The following is a 19531-nucleotide window of genomic DNA, read 5'->3' on the forward strand; positions in this document are numbered from 1 at the left end:
AGAAATAAAATTGAGCTAGCATTTAAAAGATAAGGCACTAATTGTCTTCTTTATCTAAATATGAAGTATTTAATTATATCCAGTCAGAAATCAGTTCAATATCCAGTTTTATCAATGCACGGTTTAGTGCACCACAGAAGGCCGCTATTTTCTAGGTAATACTTACAAGGATTTGGAGCCCAGGAGTATCTTACCAGAAGTTGGTTCTTACGAAGGGATTACTAGGGTCTTTTTTTCTCGGGACTGGAGTTTAGGATTCGGAGATGAGAGCCACACATTAGGTGCGTATCCCTGGGTCAGTCGGGGTACTCAAGAAGAAATGTAATAAGACAATAATAATCTTATTTTAGATACTCGAAAAACAAATCTATTATCTTATTGTTAGTTTTACAACAACTACTGATACATACATTTGCTGAAATTTCAGAGTTTCTTGCATATCTGCACTCACTTTTTATCTAAAAAATATTAAATTAAATTTTACAAAACTTTTTCTAATACATTGTATCCTTAAGTAAAATATCAAACAAAATCAAAGTAATATTCAATTAATCCATTGAAGAAAACTTTTATGTAGAATTAAATGTATTCAGTTTATTTAAAGCTTAATTACTTGGATGTTCTCTCAAATTTTACTTTAATACTTAAAGATAATTGAAACTTCGAAGGTGAAAGCAATTTTAGGAAAGTTGTTAATCTGCTGATTATCCTGGGACCTCAGGCTGGTGATATCAGCTCGCTAGAGTTCTGATCCTAAAAAACTCACAAGCTGATAAGAGATTTAGTCACAAATTGTAAAGTAGTTACACTTTTTTTGGGGGGCCTAGAAAATACTTAATTAATCTTCAAATCTATAATTAATTATTACAAAAATAATAATGTAAATAACTTTAAATTAAATAAACTTACAAATCGTCTTGTTAATGAGCTGTCGCTGTCAAAAATGTGCTCCCAAGGCTGAAATGTACAATTAATTACTATTATTATTAATTATTAATATTTCCATTACAAAAAATTGGTTATAATAAATAAAAATAAAACATTTTTCTATTTCTGCTGCAGATAATTTTTACTGCATAGTCCTTTCAATTAAAAAAAAAGAAAAAGTAAAGTAATGCTTATTTTTCCTGGCGAGCTTTATGTCCAACCACAAAATGAGGTGTCGCGGACAGCAGTTCTTTCAGTTCGCAGATCAGTTTTAGTTTGTTTGTTTTTTTCGCTCTGTGCAGGAATCAAAAGACTACTTTACAGTCTTGATTCTCAATACCAATTTTACTAAATATTGTTAGCTGAGAAATATACAGCCACCTCTTAGGGGGACTTGGACTAGCCACTTTTCCAGAGGACTTGGCGTCACTTCCAGTCTAAAAACCTTGAACTACAGACCCAATGATCCTAGACTTTCAGACTGAACTCAAAATTGAAATGAATGATCTTGTAAAAAGCAAAAGTATTCCAGTCTTTGTTGTATCTTTATCCTGAATTTATATTGTTTGCCTAGGTAACTAAGGTACCACGGCAGGCGACTAGAAGAGGAGCTAAGATATATTGTGGTATTGTGTTTGATTCTCGGTCTAGGCCTTTGATTTTAAATATATTTGCAAATTAAGTGAAGTATGTTTGCTAGCAGGAGGTTCAGCAAGCCTTAAACCAAAAAAAAAGCATTACTCTACTTTTTTTTAAATCCTTGACTGGTATCCTAAGCATGCCATAAATTATACCATGTAGGAATTGAAATTTGACTATCTAAAAGAGAACGAGGCAATAAAATATGAGTCAACGCATTAAATTCTGTGAAGGCATATATTATATATCAAAAAACAATAAAATTGTAAGCAAAAAAGTATAAAAGAACTTGTAAGAATATAATGAGTACAAGCTTAAATTTCTGATCTTGTTTCAAAATTCAGTAAAAGTTAGTGCTTTTAGGGGCAAAGAAAGAAAATAGAAACTAATAATTTATTAGAAAATTATGTCAAAAAGAAACCTTTAGTTTTCTGAGATATGGAAACGGTCTCGAGGAATTATTTAATTTCTATATTCAGCCCACACACAAAACGTATTAAAAATATAAATAAAAATTACTTACATGCACATATTTTAGTTTTCTCGGAGGCGAAGACGGCAACTGCGTAAAAAAATAATTAATAGTATTTCTAAATTTTTAAATAAAGAAATTAAACCTAGTTAGTTCTTGTTTGTTGCGATATTTTTCAGCATTTGATACGATGTTTAGTTATACATGAGTCGATAGATGTAACAGTACGTAATTGCCTATTTTTTCAGGCAGGGCTTAACGTCTAACCAATTAGATATCGTGGACGGGGGCGGAAGCCTTACTTTTCTTTACTATACTTTACCTTACTTTAGTAAAAACAATTTTTTTTAACTAATTCAAATAATAATTAGCTATAAGTGGGATTCGAACTAGGGATCCTTCCACTTACAAAGCCACGCTCTTGACCACTAGACCAACACCTGTCCCTCTCAGAATTTGACTATACAACTAAATAAAACTAAGTATGCACCACATATGTAGTGTTGAGGATTGCAGTTGCAAGTTTTAGGCTGAGATTTACGTTTGGCTCGTTATAGTTATTTGCTAGGGCCCTTTGATTTCCTCTTTTCTTGACTTGTAAGACGAAGAACTCAGAAATCTGTTTTATTAAATCGCATTATTCTTCAATTATATTGCTTTTAATTGCAATTAAGAAATGTTTAGGGGTATTATACTTATTCAATCAGGAGCGAATAGCTTACATTTTTGAAAGAGATGTGAAAGAGGGAAATTTAAGCCAAAATTAAAAAAAAAAAAAAAGAATTTGAGTTTAATAGAGTAAATGGTTCTAATGGCCAATGGCCAACGGGCAGTGTTCAATCGTTGCAGACAACACTGACGATAACCGGAGACAATGAGCTGTAAGAAGCTCCTAGGAAGAGAAAATCTACGGGCCAGCAGCTGGATTCGAACCCCGTGATCTCCAATACGATAACCAGCGTAGCTAATCCTTTCTTTGTGCTAAATAGAGAACATTAGACTGTCAGAGAACATTGAAGAGCTGACTGGTTAGAGCTGGTAAAGCTAAGACTGGCTTTAACTGATAAATCTGCTCACCGTAGATCTCCTGAATATTGTTTGCAATTTCCCCACTTCGCCTTCGGTTTCCTGTAAAAAAATAAAAATAAATAAATAATAATAACCGTTAATTTTGTGCACAACAAATACTGTTTACTTGTAAACATGACTTAGACAACTCACAGTTTACTAGGAAACAATAAGCCCACAATTCCTATTTCCCATACGCCTAGGGTTACCAACTCCAATAAAGTTCCAAAAAAAAAGGACACCCTAAAAAAATTAGGTACATTCAGGGCCGTCGACAGGATTTTTGGGCCCGGAAATGTATATCATTCGTTTTCCTTCTTTTTTTTTTAGGTGTACATGCAGAGACTTCGGCTCCGGGCCCCGGGCAAAAGTCCCCTCTGCACCGTCTGTAATCTGGCCTGGGCATATTTATATCTTACATACTTATTCATGAAAAGTTTATCGTTACATCAATAACCAGTTGACCAATTCAGTTCAGTTAGAACAGAAAAACAACACGTCAAATGAAGAAGTCTCAGAAGTCTCAGAACTTAAATCAAAAATACAATAAAATAAATTAGATTTGAGTGAACAATATCTGATAAAAGGGCAAAAGGCGTCCTTTTCTAATTTTAGAAAGGACAAGGACAACCAGGTGTTAAAAAAGGACTCTCCTTTCCAAAAAAAATGGCAGTTGGCAACCATTGTAATAGGCCAATTCTTTATTGCTAACTATTTCTGTGAAAAAATACTATTAACAGTTTTTTTAACTTATTTTTCCCCCATAGATATTTCATGAAATATGTTTTCTACATTATACATTTTTTTTTTTATTTATACTTGAAATATAAATCAGAGAAAGAAGAATTAGGAACGTTAAGGTTATGTTTTCGAAAAAGGAGTAAAAGGAAATTTGGAAGAAATTAAAAAGAAAATCACGTTATTAAATATATATCCGCTATTTCCTAATTTTATTTGAATAGGGCTGCTAATTCAGTGTTCTTGTCTTATTGTTCCCTACCTCCATCCTCTACGTGTTAAAATTGCTCTTCGAAAACAAAAAAAAATACAAGCAAGGTGCTCGGAATATTTTTTTACGTACTTTCGAACAATCTATTTTATTTAAGCTGAAATTCTAGAAGTGATTGACTGAAAATTCCACGTCTTTCTTGTCCAGTAGTGGCCAAGAAATGGAAGGAACCTGATATAATGTATGCTGTTTCCCGTATAAGATGCCAAGCATACTTCTTTATGAAAGAATTGCCAAACCCTCTTTAATCCGCTCATCTTTTCCATTGTCTAATCCCAATCCGATCCAAGTAATGTCTAATAGCTTCAGCAATAAAAATTCTTACCTTTCCTACGATAAAATCTTTCAAATAATCTTCCAAGTTTTCTTCCTGAAACGAAACAAAAAATAATTGTGAAATAAACATATCTGTTAATTTGCAAAATAGGTTTATTAGCACTGAATTTAACAGTATGTTATCCTATCATTGCTATAGTTGTGCGATTAACTAAAAAAAAAAACTTCTGAACAATATTTTTCATCTAAGAAAAAATAAAAGAAAGAAATACGTTAGACTAGATCATGTTTTGCGTGTCTAATATAAACAGTTCAAAAAACAAGAAGATGGAATCTAACTTTTAAGATATTATTGTCTTATTTCTTCCTCTAATTCCCGTACAACAATAAAATAATAATAAATACAGAAATGGTCATATTCCTAAGTCAAATTCCTTTATTTTTATTATTATTTTATTTTTTTTTCAAGAAAACGAGGCAAACCTAAAAATCAGGTCAGGAAATATACACAACTAGATCGCGTACTAAAAACTTACTTAACTATAATACATCACACTTCATCAACTATAAATAAAAATTTTAAAGATAAAAGGGAATCTAGGATAACCGTCGACATAATCTTAAGTATTAATTTTACTGTCATAACACTGCAAATTTACTTACATCGCCAGTCTCCACAATTCTTTCTTCTTCCTGCAAAAAAATAAAATAAAATATACAAATTATTATTTATTAATAAAATATGTTCAATACTCTTTTTTTTTTTAAATGATTTAAGGCGCGTCAATATCTGAAGTTATTGACGCCCGAAGCTGGCCTCCGGACAGTGTTCTCACGTTACAGACAACACTGTTCCATCACCGGACAGTGAGCTGTAAGAAGCTCCCTAGGAAGAGAAAATCTAATGGTCAGCAGCTGGGATTCGAACTCGGGATTTCCGCGTGCGAAAAGTCAACTTTAATAGGGATTTATATTATGAAGCACTTGGCGTCAGCAATTAATCAAAGTGGGCATTGCTCTTAGTTTATTGTGTTACATTAGCCTATTTACAAAATGAATAAATAAAAACTGAGAAGGAAAGTGAAACTAATTGTATAAGAAAATAGAAACCAGAAGCAGTACATAATTAACAATAACTAACGGAGAAAGTATGCAGTATACACCAGTACTATGCGTAACTACATAATGAGATTGTCAGGCAGGGTAGAATTACACTTAGCTAATCTAAATAACAATAACAATAATAATAATATTAACAATAACACACAAGGGAAGGGATTAGCTATGAGGTTAGCATGCTGGACTCCTACGCGGAGGTCCCGGGTTCGAATCCAGCAGCTGACCCTTAGATTTTCTCTTCCTAGGAGCTTCTTACAGCTCACTGTCCGGTGATGGACAGTGTTGTCTGTAACGAGAGAACACTGTCCGGAGGCCGGCAGTGCACTGGAAAAAGCTCCGGGCGCTAATAACCTCAGCTGTTGATGCGCCAAAAAAATTAAAAAAAAAAAAAATTAACAATAACAGATAAATAGCAGCTTCTATCTCAAATTAACGCAAAACTTTAAAAGAAGAACTACTTACGAGCATTAACATATTAAAAAAAAGAAAATACTCACTTCATAAAAATGTTGATGTGCGTCTTCAAAAGTTTCAATAAAATTTTCAATTTTATTATTGATTTGGGCTTCAATTGAAGACTCATCATCGTCACTTATTTTAGAATCTTCAATTAGAGTTTGGTTTTTTCGTTTTACTTCAGAAATTAATGCTTTTTTAATTTTTTTTGTGAATGTCTTTCCCATCAGAATCGATTCCGCTTCTTTATTACTTTCACCTTGTTTCACTCTATCGTCTATTACATTTTCTTTATGGAATCGCGTGGGCATAACTGATAATGCTGAAGTAACCTAGAAGTTAACAAGAATTCAGATTTCTCTAGCCACATGACGAAACGGATGTGTTAAAAAACTATTACGCACAGTTTTCTAATGGCAACAAAAATAAATGAATAAGTTATCTATTTCGCTTAGGTGACTATCAAATATGAAATTGAAACAGTGCAATGAGTTTGTTTTTAAGTGGTAGAAAGCCAAGGGAAAAGAGCAAACGCGGTACTTTAGGCAAAGAAAAATGAGGTTTTAGAAAATTTAGGGAAGAAATTCCCATTTCTTTCTTTATATAATCTTTTTTTTTTTTACCGTTTTCAAAATTATTTACGCCAATCATCAGCACGAATTAATGGAAAGTTGATAATCTAACTTATCGCATAAAACCAGATGATTTGATGATGTCTGTAGGCAGCATAACTACGAGGCTCATCCATATTTAAATTTACGACTTTTTCTCTTTTGAAAAACTAGCCCTTCCATATACCAAGGAACTATTTGTTTCCCTCGAACAGGAGGCTAGGAAATTTAGCCACCACCTAATGGTTCAAATATTCTATGGAACCAATAATACCATTATTTAAGTAACTTCAATTTTAATATATTATTTTAATTTTTTTTTTTTTAAGTGAAGAAATTATTTTTTCCAGTTATTAATTTCGAATGTACAGCTTAAATATCCTTCATATTATTCTTATAAAAATACTCATAATTATTTATTATTATTATAATTATAATTATTATAATTATTCTTCCGTACACTCAAAAAGTAAATAAGAAAGGAAATCACTGACAAGCACAAGGAGTATTTTACAACAGTGCTAAATAATTTATACATCAGATAACAGTCTTGCTCGTTCTGTTATTTTAACAGAAATAATGCAAAGTTTAAGCAAACTTTTGTTTGTTTATTCCAGTAACCATCATACCGTTATAACAGGCTCAGTGCAAATGTTTAAAACGTAATGTCACTTAAGCAATGGAGAATTTGTGATTTTTTTTTTTTTAATGAATGCGAAATTCCAATGGATTTATTTTATGGAATCTCAGTACTTAATTAAGATCGCAGCATCTACCTAATGACAGATTTTTTTTTTAAAAAAGTGTATCATAAATGATAGGTAAAAATATAAAATAATTTAACAATTTTACCTTATACGGATTACAAGGATCGATCGGCATGATCTTTTTAATTGTGTAAGGCGTTGTATGTTTCCAATCAAAGATTTGATAAGGTTTACTTTGTGGGTCAAAGTAATTCGGATATTTTCCTGCTATATTTTGCTTGAATTTGAAAAAATTATAGCCAGGTATATTTAAGATATGGATCCTCTTAGGTGACCTGTACTTGTTCTCGTAGTAGTATTTGTTAGCCTTGACATCATCATGTTCTTTTCTTTCCACTAGATCTTCTTTTGAATAAGAACTAGGACATTAAAATCAATCAATGTTCAAAAACATAAAATCAATCCATACCATACCGAGTTGAGTTGAGTCTATAGCTTCTAAATCCATTTAAAGAGCCTTAAAAGAGCGATGGAATTTTGCATAAGATTCAAAGTGGAATTACTGTTCTAAAAGATGGATTAGTTAATAAAAGATCTTAAGAAAGGTCTTTTGAAACCTGTTCCTTGATATTTGGTAAAAATTTCCAAGGCTTGTCATTTGTACAATGCAAGGTAATTTCAAAATTCTTATTTTTTAACTTTTAAAAAACTAGAAGTGAAGAAAAAGTTTGTACAATATTTTGAAACACTCAATGAACTTAACTTATTTGATTCTAAATACCACACAATACACAATGTACTCGTAAAATGATTAGTGAAGTACACCATGAGAAAATTTATTAAGCAAATTAATAATTAAGTGATAAAAAAATTATGCTAAAAATTAAAATCTATGCTCAAAAATACCTCATAACTGCAAAGAAAATATTCACCTTACTGGCCATTGTTGACAAAGCACTTTGGGCGAACAAACAGTGCCTTCCAAAAATAAGTCACGAAATTTTCTTTCAACACGTTCTTCCTCTACAAAGGATGGTATTGATTCTGAAAGCGACAATAAGAACATCGAATCTGTATAAAGTGTTGCTAAAGATTGCTCAAGGCTAAGTGATTGTAGATCATCTTTTTCATAATTAAAACGCCCTTCACTTATATCCAATAGAGCTTTATTTCTTGTATGCCAAAAATAATAATCTGCGAGGAACAAGCGCTGAAAATGGTTTATTATTGATTAATGGTAAAATTAAGAATAATTTTTATTTAGCATACTATAGTGATTAGCCTTTGGCTGAGAGTTTGTTCTGTAGAAAACAATAAACGATACGAGTACAAAACTATTGCTGAAACACTCAAGTCTGTACAAATAGATTTTGCTAGTACATCCACTCCCCATCAATGCCCCTATTTTTTCAGAAAAAAAGAATTTTTGTACATTTTATTTGGATCCATATATGGGAAATAGAAATATTAGATTTTATAGCTTTAAGAGCAAGCAGAAACAGGTGTTTATGTAAGGAAGTCGTGAAGTAAGAGGGATAAAGACTTGAGAAATATCGAAAATAAAATTTTTTTCTTTTTTATATGTTCTTTAGTATTATTAATATGCCCTTGGAAGGAGTTCAAACATGAGAAGCGTATTAAGCAATAGGTCTAACTTATCCAACTTATCAGTGTATTTCAATTGATGTTTATGCAGCAATATCTTACATCTTCTTTTCACCTTTACACGTGGCTAACGGTAAGTTTTTGGTGTTGCCAGTTGTATATTGCTGGAATTGACTCGAATGATCCCACCAAAGCTTCAACAACTTCCCATAATTATGTTATCTCCATAAACCTGCCTTTCATTTTAAGAACAGATAACCACTTTCAAAATTTATAAAACAACCCGAAACCGTATCTTTTCCTATGACTTCATCTAAGGCAACAATTGCATCATGCCTATTTCAGTAGTGACAAAATTATTTAAATAACCTGTTTATGCTAAAAAGCAAGAATTTTTTCAAAAAACGTTACAATTAAACTCATAATTTGAAGATGAGATTAATATGTTAGTAATATTCTACAAAGTATAAGGTTAATATAATATGTTTGTAGAGAAAATCAGAAAGTGGCTGGATATTTAAGTCCATTGAATTTGTTATGTTGGGTTGGCGATTATTTTGTTTTTTAGGCTACTTTAGTAAAGTCTGGTAAAGGTGGATAATGCTTACGTTCATAAGATGCAGTGCACTGTCTTTTTGCAGTTCCCAAAGTCCTTTATTTTGAGTCGCCCGGTATGTCTGAAATCAATTGAATCTTATGAGCAAATTAAAACCATTTTCAGTATCAGCTCTTAATTGACCTACCAAATTTGATCAAAATTGGGCCAAGATTTACAGAGTAATTAGTAATAATAATTTTGGAGGGGGCCTTACATAAGGGGGGCTAACTCCTCCCCCATTCGATGTACAGCGTCGAGACCCCCAAAAAGGCACATCTACATAAAATTCCGAATCGAATGACACCTCATTCATGAAAATCGGTTTACGCATTTAGGCGCTACGCAGTTTACAAAAAAGGTAACAACAAGAAGAAGAAGAACAAGAACAACAACAATTTCTGAAAATGCCGTTTTTGCTCATTTTCAGCAACTTTTTTCTCAAAACCTATTAGATCTGAGTTGTTGCAAAAAAAATTACAGTTATAAAGGAGGATTTGCCCTATATTTTAAAGAATATTTGGGAATTTTATCTTTTATAGAAAAAGAGAAAAAAAATTGTCAAAGTTGGGTGATTTTCAACGTTACAGCTTTTTCGTGCAGTTTTTGACGATTAACCCTTATACAACTGTCCTACCGGACAGTTTTAATATAGTGTGTGAATACATTTTGAAGAAAGAGTTTTTGGGTCATTTTCCGAAAGAATTACTGGAGAATACAAAGACTAATTTGTAAAAACTACTAGAATATAGTATAATTTGCGGGTGAATAACGCAAATTTGAAATTCTGGCTGAATGATGAAGATGGATCAACGGATTTTCCGTTCAAGTACACTTGGATGGGCAATCAGAAGTTAGCTATCTGCACAGTAGTTAGGTAGCTTAGCCAGTGTTTTTTAAGCTTTAAAATGTTTTTTTTTCTTTAATTTCAAAATAAAATTGACATTATTCTATTTACTTTTTGTTTTAAAAAAAGATTCCACCGCTCTTAAAAGAAAATTGATGCAAAGACAGCCATTTAAAATGCTATTGCAGACATTAAAAATGGTGATTGTAGCCCTTTAACGACAAAAAAAAAATTATATTAAAAATGTTTAATATAATATCGGTTAAATTTTTTAACTTTGGGTGACCCAATTACAATGAAAGATTTTGCGTACTTTCCAACACTCAAAACACTTACTCGAAATTTTAATGTCAGTGGAAAATACATTACCTGAGTTTCAGAATCGAAAACTGAATTAATCACTGGGCGAAAACTACATAATTTTATTCCCTTGGCCTGTTACAATTGATATTGTAGTGTTGGGTAGTTTATACATGTTATACGTACACTTATTTTAAAGTAAAATAAACGCCTATTCTATTCAAGCCGACTTAACGTTTATCTAACCAAATTAAATGACAGTAGTAGAAAAATTTGCACATCCTTCCTATTTACCTTTTTATGTGATTTTACTTCACGCTGGATCTTTTCATGGGCAGTTGGCATTGGGCTGCATTCCAGCAACTTCCTTCTGAACGAATAATTATTTTCCATACTCAAGTAGTAATAGTTAAAATTCCTTGTTGGCGAAGGATACAGAAAGGACCACTGAAAAAAAATAAAAATAAAAGTATCTAAATCAGCATAATTACCACAACAACATTGTCAAACAGTGAAGTATCTTAAATCTTGCATAATTTTGTGCACTTTACCACAATCCCACACCTTCGAAACAAACTTTTACAATACGAGACTTTTCTTTGATATTTCTACAGTACTTAAATAAGTACGAAAAAGGACCTTAACCCAATTTAAATCAGTAGAAAATCGTAATATCATTCAAAATTACCGTTATAAAGGAGAAATTGCACTACATTATACAGAAAATTTGGGAATTAGACCTTTTATGGAAAAAGAGAAAACATTTTTGACAATTGGGAGTTTTTAAACGTTTCGCTTTTTGGTGGCTAACTATTCTCTACAATATGGTAAAGAAATCATTGGAATCGGAACAATAAAAAGAGAGATATAGAGGTTTTAAATTTGAACTTTGTGTCAAAACTAAAAAATTTAACCTCTTATATCACAATAACTAGTAGCTCTAGAACGATGCTATTTATGCAAGTTATAGAACAAATTTTTCTCTACAATTCGGTAAAGAAATCATTAGAATCGGAACAATAAAAAGAGAGATATAGAGGTTTGAAATTTGAACGATGTGCAAAACCCCCAAAATTTAACCTTCAATATCTCAATAACTAGTAGCACTAGAACGATCCTATTTAAGCTTGTTATAGAGAAAACGTTTCTCGACAATTCGGTAAAGAAATCATTAGAATCGGAACAAGGAAAAGAGAGTTATAGAGGTTTAAAGTTTGAACAATTTAAAAAAAACTCTAAAATTTAACCTTCTATATTTCATTACCTATAATCACTGAAACATTTCTATTAATAACAATTATAGCGTAGACTTTTTTCTATAATTTGTTAAAGAATTCAATAAAATCTGAACTATACGCTGAGTGATATTAGGTTTTGAAATTTGATGTAATTATACGAGTATATCACCAAAATAGGTATTGACTTTGCAGAACCATTACTTTATGAAGTGGGACGCGGGACCCACTGTTATGATACGTAGGGTTTTATTTTGTGTCTTGTTCTATTATTCCAGTGTGGTTAATGATATAATCTGGCTTATATACTTCATTTAAGGCCTTATGTAAGCTGTTTAGGCTTTCGTCGAAACCTTCAGTGGCTCCCACTTTGTTCCGGCTAGCTGCTTCTGACAAATATTTGAAAGCAAGTAAGTGCACAGCAACTTCGTACATTTAATCTGCTGCTATAAGAATTTACCAAAACGGCATCAGTATTAACATTCTCATTAAACTCTGACGAGCTGGGACTGGGCCATTTGAATTTTATAAATGGTGTTTTAATTCAATATTGTTAGCGCTTTGTGTTATTTTTAATGTGGCTAAAACAAGAAAGTGCATGTCTTTAATCTGCAAAATTATATTTTGCAAATTACTTTAACCATTAGTAATAAATGTTATTAAGTAATTACTTAAGCCTATAATACCAAACTTGTGTAAAACTAAACTTTCTAAATTGCATACAATGCTTCAAAATTCAAGATAAACTGCTGAAAACAAGATGGTTTAATAGGTATACCTTTCGGTAAAATGATTTGTTCCAGTAATTGTTGATGTGTAGTAAGTCAAAATGTTTTCTTTTCCACCAAGGTCGGTTTTGAATTGATGAGAAATGGTATCTATGTTCCATTAATGGATGATAAAAATATTTTCTTGGAAACTGAAATAAAATCAAATTTTTAATACTTCTGGCAAGTGAAAGTATACTTCTAATTGGTATGCAAATTATTGAACTTAAAATTTCATAAGAAAGTAAAGTTGAAGTGATTTTTGAAAAAAAAAGATAAGTTTTTTATAAAATTATTGCCTTTGAAGCCTATTTGGCGCCCTTGCAAAAATGAAACAGAAAATCGGATTATTATTATTTTTTATCAACTTGAGTCGCGTCAATATATTGTACAAATCATTGACGCCCAGAGCCTTCACAGCGCATTGCCGGCCTACAGACCATATCCTCTCACTAGGTACAATCCTTTACAACAGGCACTGATCTAGGAAGGAAAAAACTAAATAGCCAGTCTAGATTTGTGAAGCATTTTCCAGATACCACAGCAAAAAATACATTGCGACTATGGTAATTTGAGCGTTAACAGTCCAGATAAAAGAAAATAATATCAATGACCCCCTTACCAGCGCATACAAACACAGTGTAACTAATGTTTACTACTCATATCCGTACGCGAATATCAAAATGCGCATCTGAATTGGGAAAGAGATAGAGGAATCCCCTGGTATCACTTTCTGTGGAAGAGAATTCCAGCCTTGAGACATTACTGATATACTGGGCGGCAAAAGAACGTTCACTTGGTAATTTTAAATAATACATATGTCCTGGCGAAAAAGAAAATAAAAAATAATTTAAAGTTTTGCCTTGCCTGACCACTCACTTTGACTCAGAAAATTTGTGATTCCGGCCTAAAAATCATTTTGAAAATCTAAAAAGAGAGTTGCTCTTTTAAAAAATGAAGTTACTAAGGACTAATTTCTTTAATACTTACCCTAGACTGATGAATTATTGTTCCTATATTATACGAATTTTTCTGTTTCTCTCCTAAAAGATTTATTCTAGATTTATCCACTGGAAATTCTCTCAATTCTCTTTGTTCAAATTGAAAAAGATCATATGCTGAATCGCTATACATAGTCAGTTTATCAGTATAATCCGTCATACCACTGTTTATAGAAACTTCTGACAGACTACCAATTACTGATCTATCATCATCACTTGGTGTTTGTTCCAATGCGGCTTTCATTAGAAACATTCCATATGTTTCATTTCGTGGATAAGAATCATCGCTGTCACTTGTTTCATTGTTTTTTTCAATTGTCTCATACATTTGACTTAAAATGTATTCTTTTACATTGTCCACTTTTTTGTGCTCAATGGTGACTTGGGTCTGGTTAAAATATTTACTGAACATACATTGAGCACTTGTAGAACTTTGAAGATCCTTTTTTTTGTTTGTTGAGTCAACAGAGCTAAGCACTGCATGTGCAAATTCATTTTTAGAAACTGACTTGCACTCAAACTGTTTTTCGCAACCAGAAGGTGCAACGTTTTTCTTTACGGCTTTTCCTGAATTACCGGAACTAGAATGAAATTCCTTAATAGAATGTACTGTTTTTTTACCAGGAATTACACACTGAGAAACTTTATTTAAATTGCTAGCAGCATAAAAAGATAATTGAGTACTATACAAATTTGGTTGTCTAGCATTAGAATGTACAACAGCTTTTTTAGGTAAGGCAGTTGCCAAATTATCTGTACTGATTAGAGAATTTGGAAATTCTCTGTCAAGAAATCTATACTCAGAAACGTTTCTGAAAAAGTTTCCTACATCAAATGCTTTAATGCTGTGATTGCTTTGATCATCAAAACTGAAATATAAATGGTTATCACCAGTTATATCAATGTTATTGTCAATCATAGGATATTTAAACTCATTATAGTCAACTAAACTCTGAAAAAAACTTGTGAAAATATTGTCTACATAATGTTTGCAATTATTATGAAGAAAATTACTTTTAGATTTCACTGACAACATTAGATTGTTTGTATTATAATAGAACTGGTTACGGTATGTTGTCCAATTGGGCGTAACTGTTCGGAGTACCGTGTATGTATTATTTTTCTTTAATATTTCTTTTAGTTCTGCTTTGTCTTTTGTGCCGCAAGCATTACTTTTTGTTGCAAAATCAGCACTAGGTAAGATTTCAACATCATTAGTAATTTTGGAATTGATTGTTGAAAGGGTTGGGAATAATTTCAAATCAAATGTTATTTCCTTCATATAATTTGCAAAGAATTTAAACAGTTTGTTCTCAATGAAATCAAGATCTAATTCATCAAATAACTTATCCAAATCAAAAGCATTATTCTTCTTCTCAACAATGTCATCATCCCAATTATTAAACGGTAAGAAGGTTATGTTATCGTAGGACACTTTGCTTAGACTAGGACTGGATTCAATGTTGCGATGTTCGAATTTCTTATTCAAGATATCTAATAAATCCCTAAAAGATGAAATATTGTAATCATCATCACCACTCATATCATCTTCAAAAACATCTTCTAAGTCCTCTTCTGAAATGGAACTATAACTGTAGGAAGTGCTAGAGCTGGAACTTTCCTGTTCCTCTGCAAGCTTGCCATCATATTCAGATAATACACGTGAATGAAAAGAATGCCGAGATGTATTACTGCTCTCCAAATCTGATACTTTAGAAATAGATTCTGAACTTATTCTCTCTTTTGTCATGGCAACGGTGTGTTCTTCTTCAAACGCCGCCTCTGTTGCACTGAAGCTTAGCGTACAGATCTTACCAGTATAACTATAAACACTGGAACTACTACTGCTACGTTTACCAACGGTTTTACCAATATAAGATTGTTGTTTTGGTGGAATGAAAATTGACGAAACACTTTTTGCATTAAATAGATCTTCAAAAGATGCCGCGGTACTTGTATCTTTGACACTGGGTGTAATCATTGCATCAATATCAATAACATCAATATCATCATCATCATCAATTGTATTTTGTTCAATTAAATAATTTTCAAATTCATCTAACGTATAATATTCAGAAACACTATCCAAAATGAGTCTTATCTCCTCCCTAGAACTACTTTTTAGTAACTCTTCAACGCTGGCTATGGATATGCCATCGTCGCTTTCATTTCGTCCGGTAAACATCTTATTTGAACTTAAATTACAATTTTCAAATTCATTAAACGATTCAAAACATTCGGCTAACTTTTTGCGCGCACAGTTCACTAGTTCCACTGCTTTTGTAGCCTCACTGGAACTGTATTGTGGACGTAGTATACCCTTGTCATTGAATTCAGCATTGTATGCAGAATAAGATGGATTATAATTATAATATTGTGAAACATTTTTGATAATGTCTATAAATTCTTTTGGAAAAGTTTTTTTAGCATCGTCTGCTTCATTTTCAGTAGGCAATAGTTTCTTACCAAAAACTGAATTAAGACGTTTTGGTATTTCTATTGAAGACCTATAGTTAATGGCTACTGGTTTAGTTCTGTAATAATCCCTACGCATTTGAGGCACTTCAGGTTTTTTAATAAATATTTCATAAAATGGACTGCCAAATCTTGCCTGTGCTTTCAGCTTCAACCAATACGAATTTTTACTAACTTTTGGATCGATTTTCTTTGAATATTTGCCAAATCTTTCTGGACCATACGTAATTGCTTTATCACGATCGATGTAAAAGTCTGGATAACCGTACAATTCGTACACAAATTCGAGATCTTGGGGATTCAGGCTGATTTTGCTATCATCACGCTCTAAATCAACCGAAGTACAACTTGATGCCAGTAACTCCTGTATGTCAATTTTGTAACGATTTATTAATCTTATTTTCAAAGTCTCATCATTAATAAGAGCACAGTTATCCAAGCTGGTTTCATCCATTTCTTTAGGCACTCCGACAGTCTTAGTACATTCATCCAAGCTGATTTCTCCATCCGGTTCGAGCATTTTGGCAGCACATTCATCCAAGCTGTTTTCTTCATCCTCTTCGAGCATTTTGACAGCACTTTCAACCAAGCTGATTTCTTCCTTCTGATCGAGCGGTTTGACAGCACATTTAACCAAGCTGATTTCTCCCTTCTGTTTGAGCAGTTTGGCAGCAGTTTCAATCAAGCTGACTTCTTCCTTCTGTTCGAGCAGTTCAGCAGCGCATTCATCAATGCTGTTTTCATCCTTCTCTTTGAGGCCCTCTATAATCTCAGCCCATTCATCTAAGTTGGCTTTATCCATCTCTTCGAGCACTTTGGCAGTCTCAAGATCTTTATTAGTATCGTATATAGTTTTCAAATGAAGGCGCGATGGTCTAAAAACAAACAAAGCCAGATGTAAAGCACGCTCACAACTATTTGTTACTACAAACTGCCATTGTAACAATTACTCGCATAATTAATAAATTTGATTCTTATAGCAAATATTACAATTGCATATTTAACAAGTGTAGGAGGATCAAAGCGATTGTTGAATTCTTCATTAGCAGAACGTAAATATAGCCAAAACATATAATATCACATATAGGATGTTTAGATTACAGAGCTGACTTAAAATCAGTTTTTAAAAATGACAGCTATTAAGGAGCGTAATTGAGATAAGAAGTTTAACGAATTGAAGAGATCTTTTCCGAGAAATAGCTCAAACTTAAAATTATAGTCCATAAGGAGGTATGAAGCAGTCTTTTTTTAGCCAGTTGTAATTTACTGAGGTCACCAAGTAGTTTGGAGGGTCGTCTCTAAGTACATATGTTTCAGGGTTTGTATGAGGTTTCAAAGGAGTCTATTGTCCAGGCATAATTCAACATAACGCAAATGGTCAGCTAAAGATGTAAGTACTATTTTTTTTTACCACAATTATTAATGTTTAACTCGTAAAAGTTTTAAATTTAGTTTCTAGGGTGTGTTTGTAATTCCACAGGAACCACCTAACAGATGAATTTACTGAAGCAAATGTTTCAAATTAAAACTATGAGACCTAATCATAAAATTTTTAAGCCATTTTCATAAAAATATACTCACTGTTGATCATCACAGTACACAGTTCTCATCTTCAAATTAGTTACGTATTCTTCTTTGTGTGGACACGCTTTCAATTCTATGGTTGGTCTCAACGAACCTGAAAATGAAAATATTCATTTTTTAAGTGAATCAAGCTGTTTCAATTTTTCTTTTTACAATTACAATCTCAGACAATTTAAAAACATAGCTTCAACTTAGAAATTTTACTAAATGTTTGTTTACTTCGTTAATGGACAGGATCAAAGCGATATCCTTAAAGAATTTTTTTTAAATTAAGCAGAAAGAGAAGCTTTACTTAACATAAGTTGGTGGTTCTAATTGCATGTTTATGGCCAAGAATGGTCCAGTAAGATTCTAAGCACACCATGTCTTCATTCATTAATATGTACATATAAAGCATTACAAAATACACTTACACATTTTATTATGATAATACACTAGATCTTTGTCGTCAAGTTGATAGACCTTAGGGAAAATTGATTTGCAGCAACGTTTCGATGGTATGTTATCTTCCTTAATCTGATCGTACAGCTTCAATAGATCATCAATAAGGTGACGTATCTCATATCGGATTTGCCAGGTTTCTTTGTTCGGATTGTTTGAATACAGTACGGTGTTAATTTCATCTCTAGTTGGATAATTCGTGGTGAACGGAATTGGATGTATTATTTCATTGCAGTGATTCGATCGAAATGAGTGAATGATTTTAGCCTGAAAACAATTAATTTGATTTTCCTTCAGTTTTTCACTATTGACCTAGTTAATAAATTGATTTTCGAATAAACAACCCTAAATGGTTTTTGTTTACTTTGATTATACTTTCCTTGTTTCTGTTATGTTTCTATTATCAAAAGATGCTCTATTGAGAATGAATCGAAACGTTGACCAAGTGTAATAAAATGTAATAATAAATTACAAAAAAAAAAAAAAATACATAAAGCGATGTTAATCACAAATTCAATTAGAACAATTTATACATTGTGCATTCGTACATGTATGATCGACTTTACGAATTAATATATTGAAAATAAAGTTATCCTTTTATTTTTAATTTTTATTTAAGGCGCGTCAACATCTGAGCAGAAAATTGTCATTTTTATTTCAACATGATAATCAAAATATAAAAATATAAACATCCAAAGAGCATTTTCAAAGTAAAACGAAGCGGGATTAGCTTAGAGATCGAAGTTTAGTTCAGGCGGTGCACAGGAATCCTTTTGAGGAATATTTGATTCAATTGACTAAGTAATTGAGATCTGGCCTTCTCCCCGATTTCATAAGACTATGCCTCAGGATTTCTTCTATATGACTATAGTATTAAGGGTGATTATTCAACGCAATAATTAACGCTTACTAATAAAAAGTTGGTCTTTTTGTTTCCACAACATCTGCGATACTTTTCTTTCCAGTTTAAGTTCTGCTGTGGCTTCTTAGATGAAAACAAATTTACTTCCTTTTTCTGCAAAATAATAGCAAAACATTATTATCAATTATGCTGATAATGTCGCTTGTTGGTTTAGTTTATAAGGATTTCTTGCAATTTTTTTTACGTAAATATGAGTGTTGGGGATCATTACATTAGGGCTATGAATAGGGTTTCAATTTGTCCTGTGGGAGGCCTTTGCTATTTGTCATAGTATAGCAAAATGCTTAAATTAACTTATACTATACGCCTATAGTTCAACACAAACTTTGCACAGTTGTAACAGCTCTATTCGTTGGGGCATCTAATTCGGTGCCTCGTACTAAATAGAATAGATGCCCTATTTTTGTACGAGTAATCTTAACAACTGAATGAAGCAAAAATGAATTGTTATGACTTATGTTGTTAAAAAACGTCT

The 19531-nt window shown here is 32.1% G+C and overlaps 1 protein-coding gene across 3 annotated transcripts in view; it reads right to left on the reverse strand.

Annotated features, from left to right (window-relative positions):
• The window catches only part of LOC141462324 (uncharacterized), a 67493-nt gene that overhangs the window by 36211 nt on the left and 11751 nt on the right, over positions 1 to 19531 (reverse strand). For all 3 annotated transcript variants that reach the window (XM_074144084.1, XM_074144085.1, XM_074144083.1), the window contains exons 8-23: positions 19045 to 19149; positions 18107 to 18401; positions 17691 to 17787; positions 13624 to 16984; positions 12645 to 12785; positions 10926 to 11078; positions 9498 to 9566; positions 8217 to 8494; positions 7430 to 7703; positions 6008 to 6298; positions 5055 to 5084; positions 4441 to 4485; positions 3116 to 3166; positions 2090 to 2128; positions 910 to 957; positions 411 to 458 (exon numbers count right to left, since the gene is read on the reverse strand). In XM_074144084.1, coding sequence (XP_074000185.1) covers positions 411 to 458; positions 910 to 957; positions 2090 to 2128; positions 3116 to 3166; positions 4441 to 4485; positions 5055 to 5084; positions 6008 to 6298; positions 7430 to 7703; positions 8217 to 8494; positions 9498 to 9566; positions 10926 to 11078; positions 12645 to 12785; positions 13624 to 16984; positions 17691 to 17787; positions 18107 to 18401; positions 19045 to 19149 — 5325 coding nt within the window. The remainder of the gene's footprint in view (positions 1 to 410; positions 459 to 909; positions 958 to 2089; positions 2129 to 3115; positions 3167 to 4440; positions 4486 to 5054; positions 5085 to 6007; positions 6299 to 7429; positions 7704 to 8216; positions 8495 to 9497; positions 9567 to 10925; positions 11079 to 12644; positions 12786 to 13623; positions 16985 to 17690; positions 17788 to 18106; positions 18402 to 19044; positions 19150 to 19531) is intronic.

This window comes from Rhodnius prolixus, unplaced genomic scaffold (genome assembly GCF_049639745.1).
Source record: "Rhodnius prolixus isolate KJV_2025 unplaced genomic scaffold, Rpr scaffold_30, whole genome shotgun sequence".
NCBI lineage: Eukaryota > Metazoa > Arthropoda > Insecta > Hemiptera > Reduviidae > Rhodnius > Rhodnius prolixus.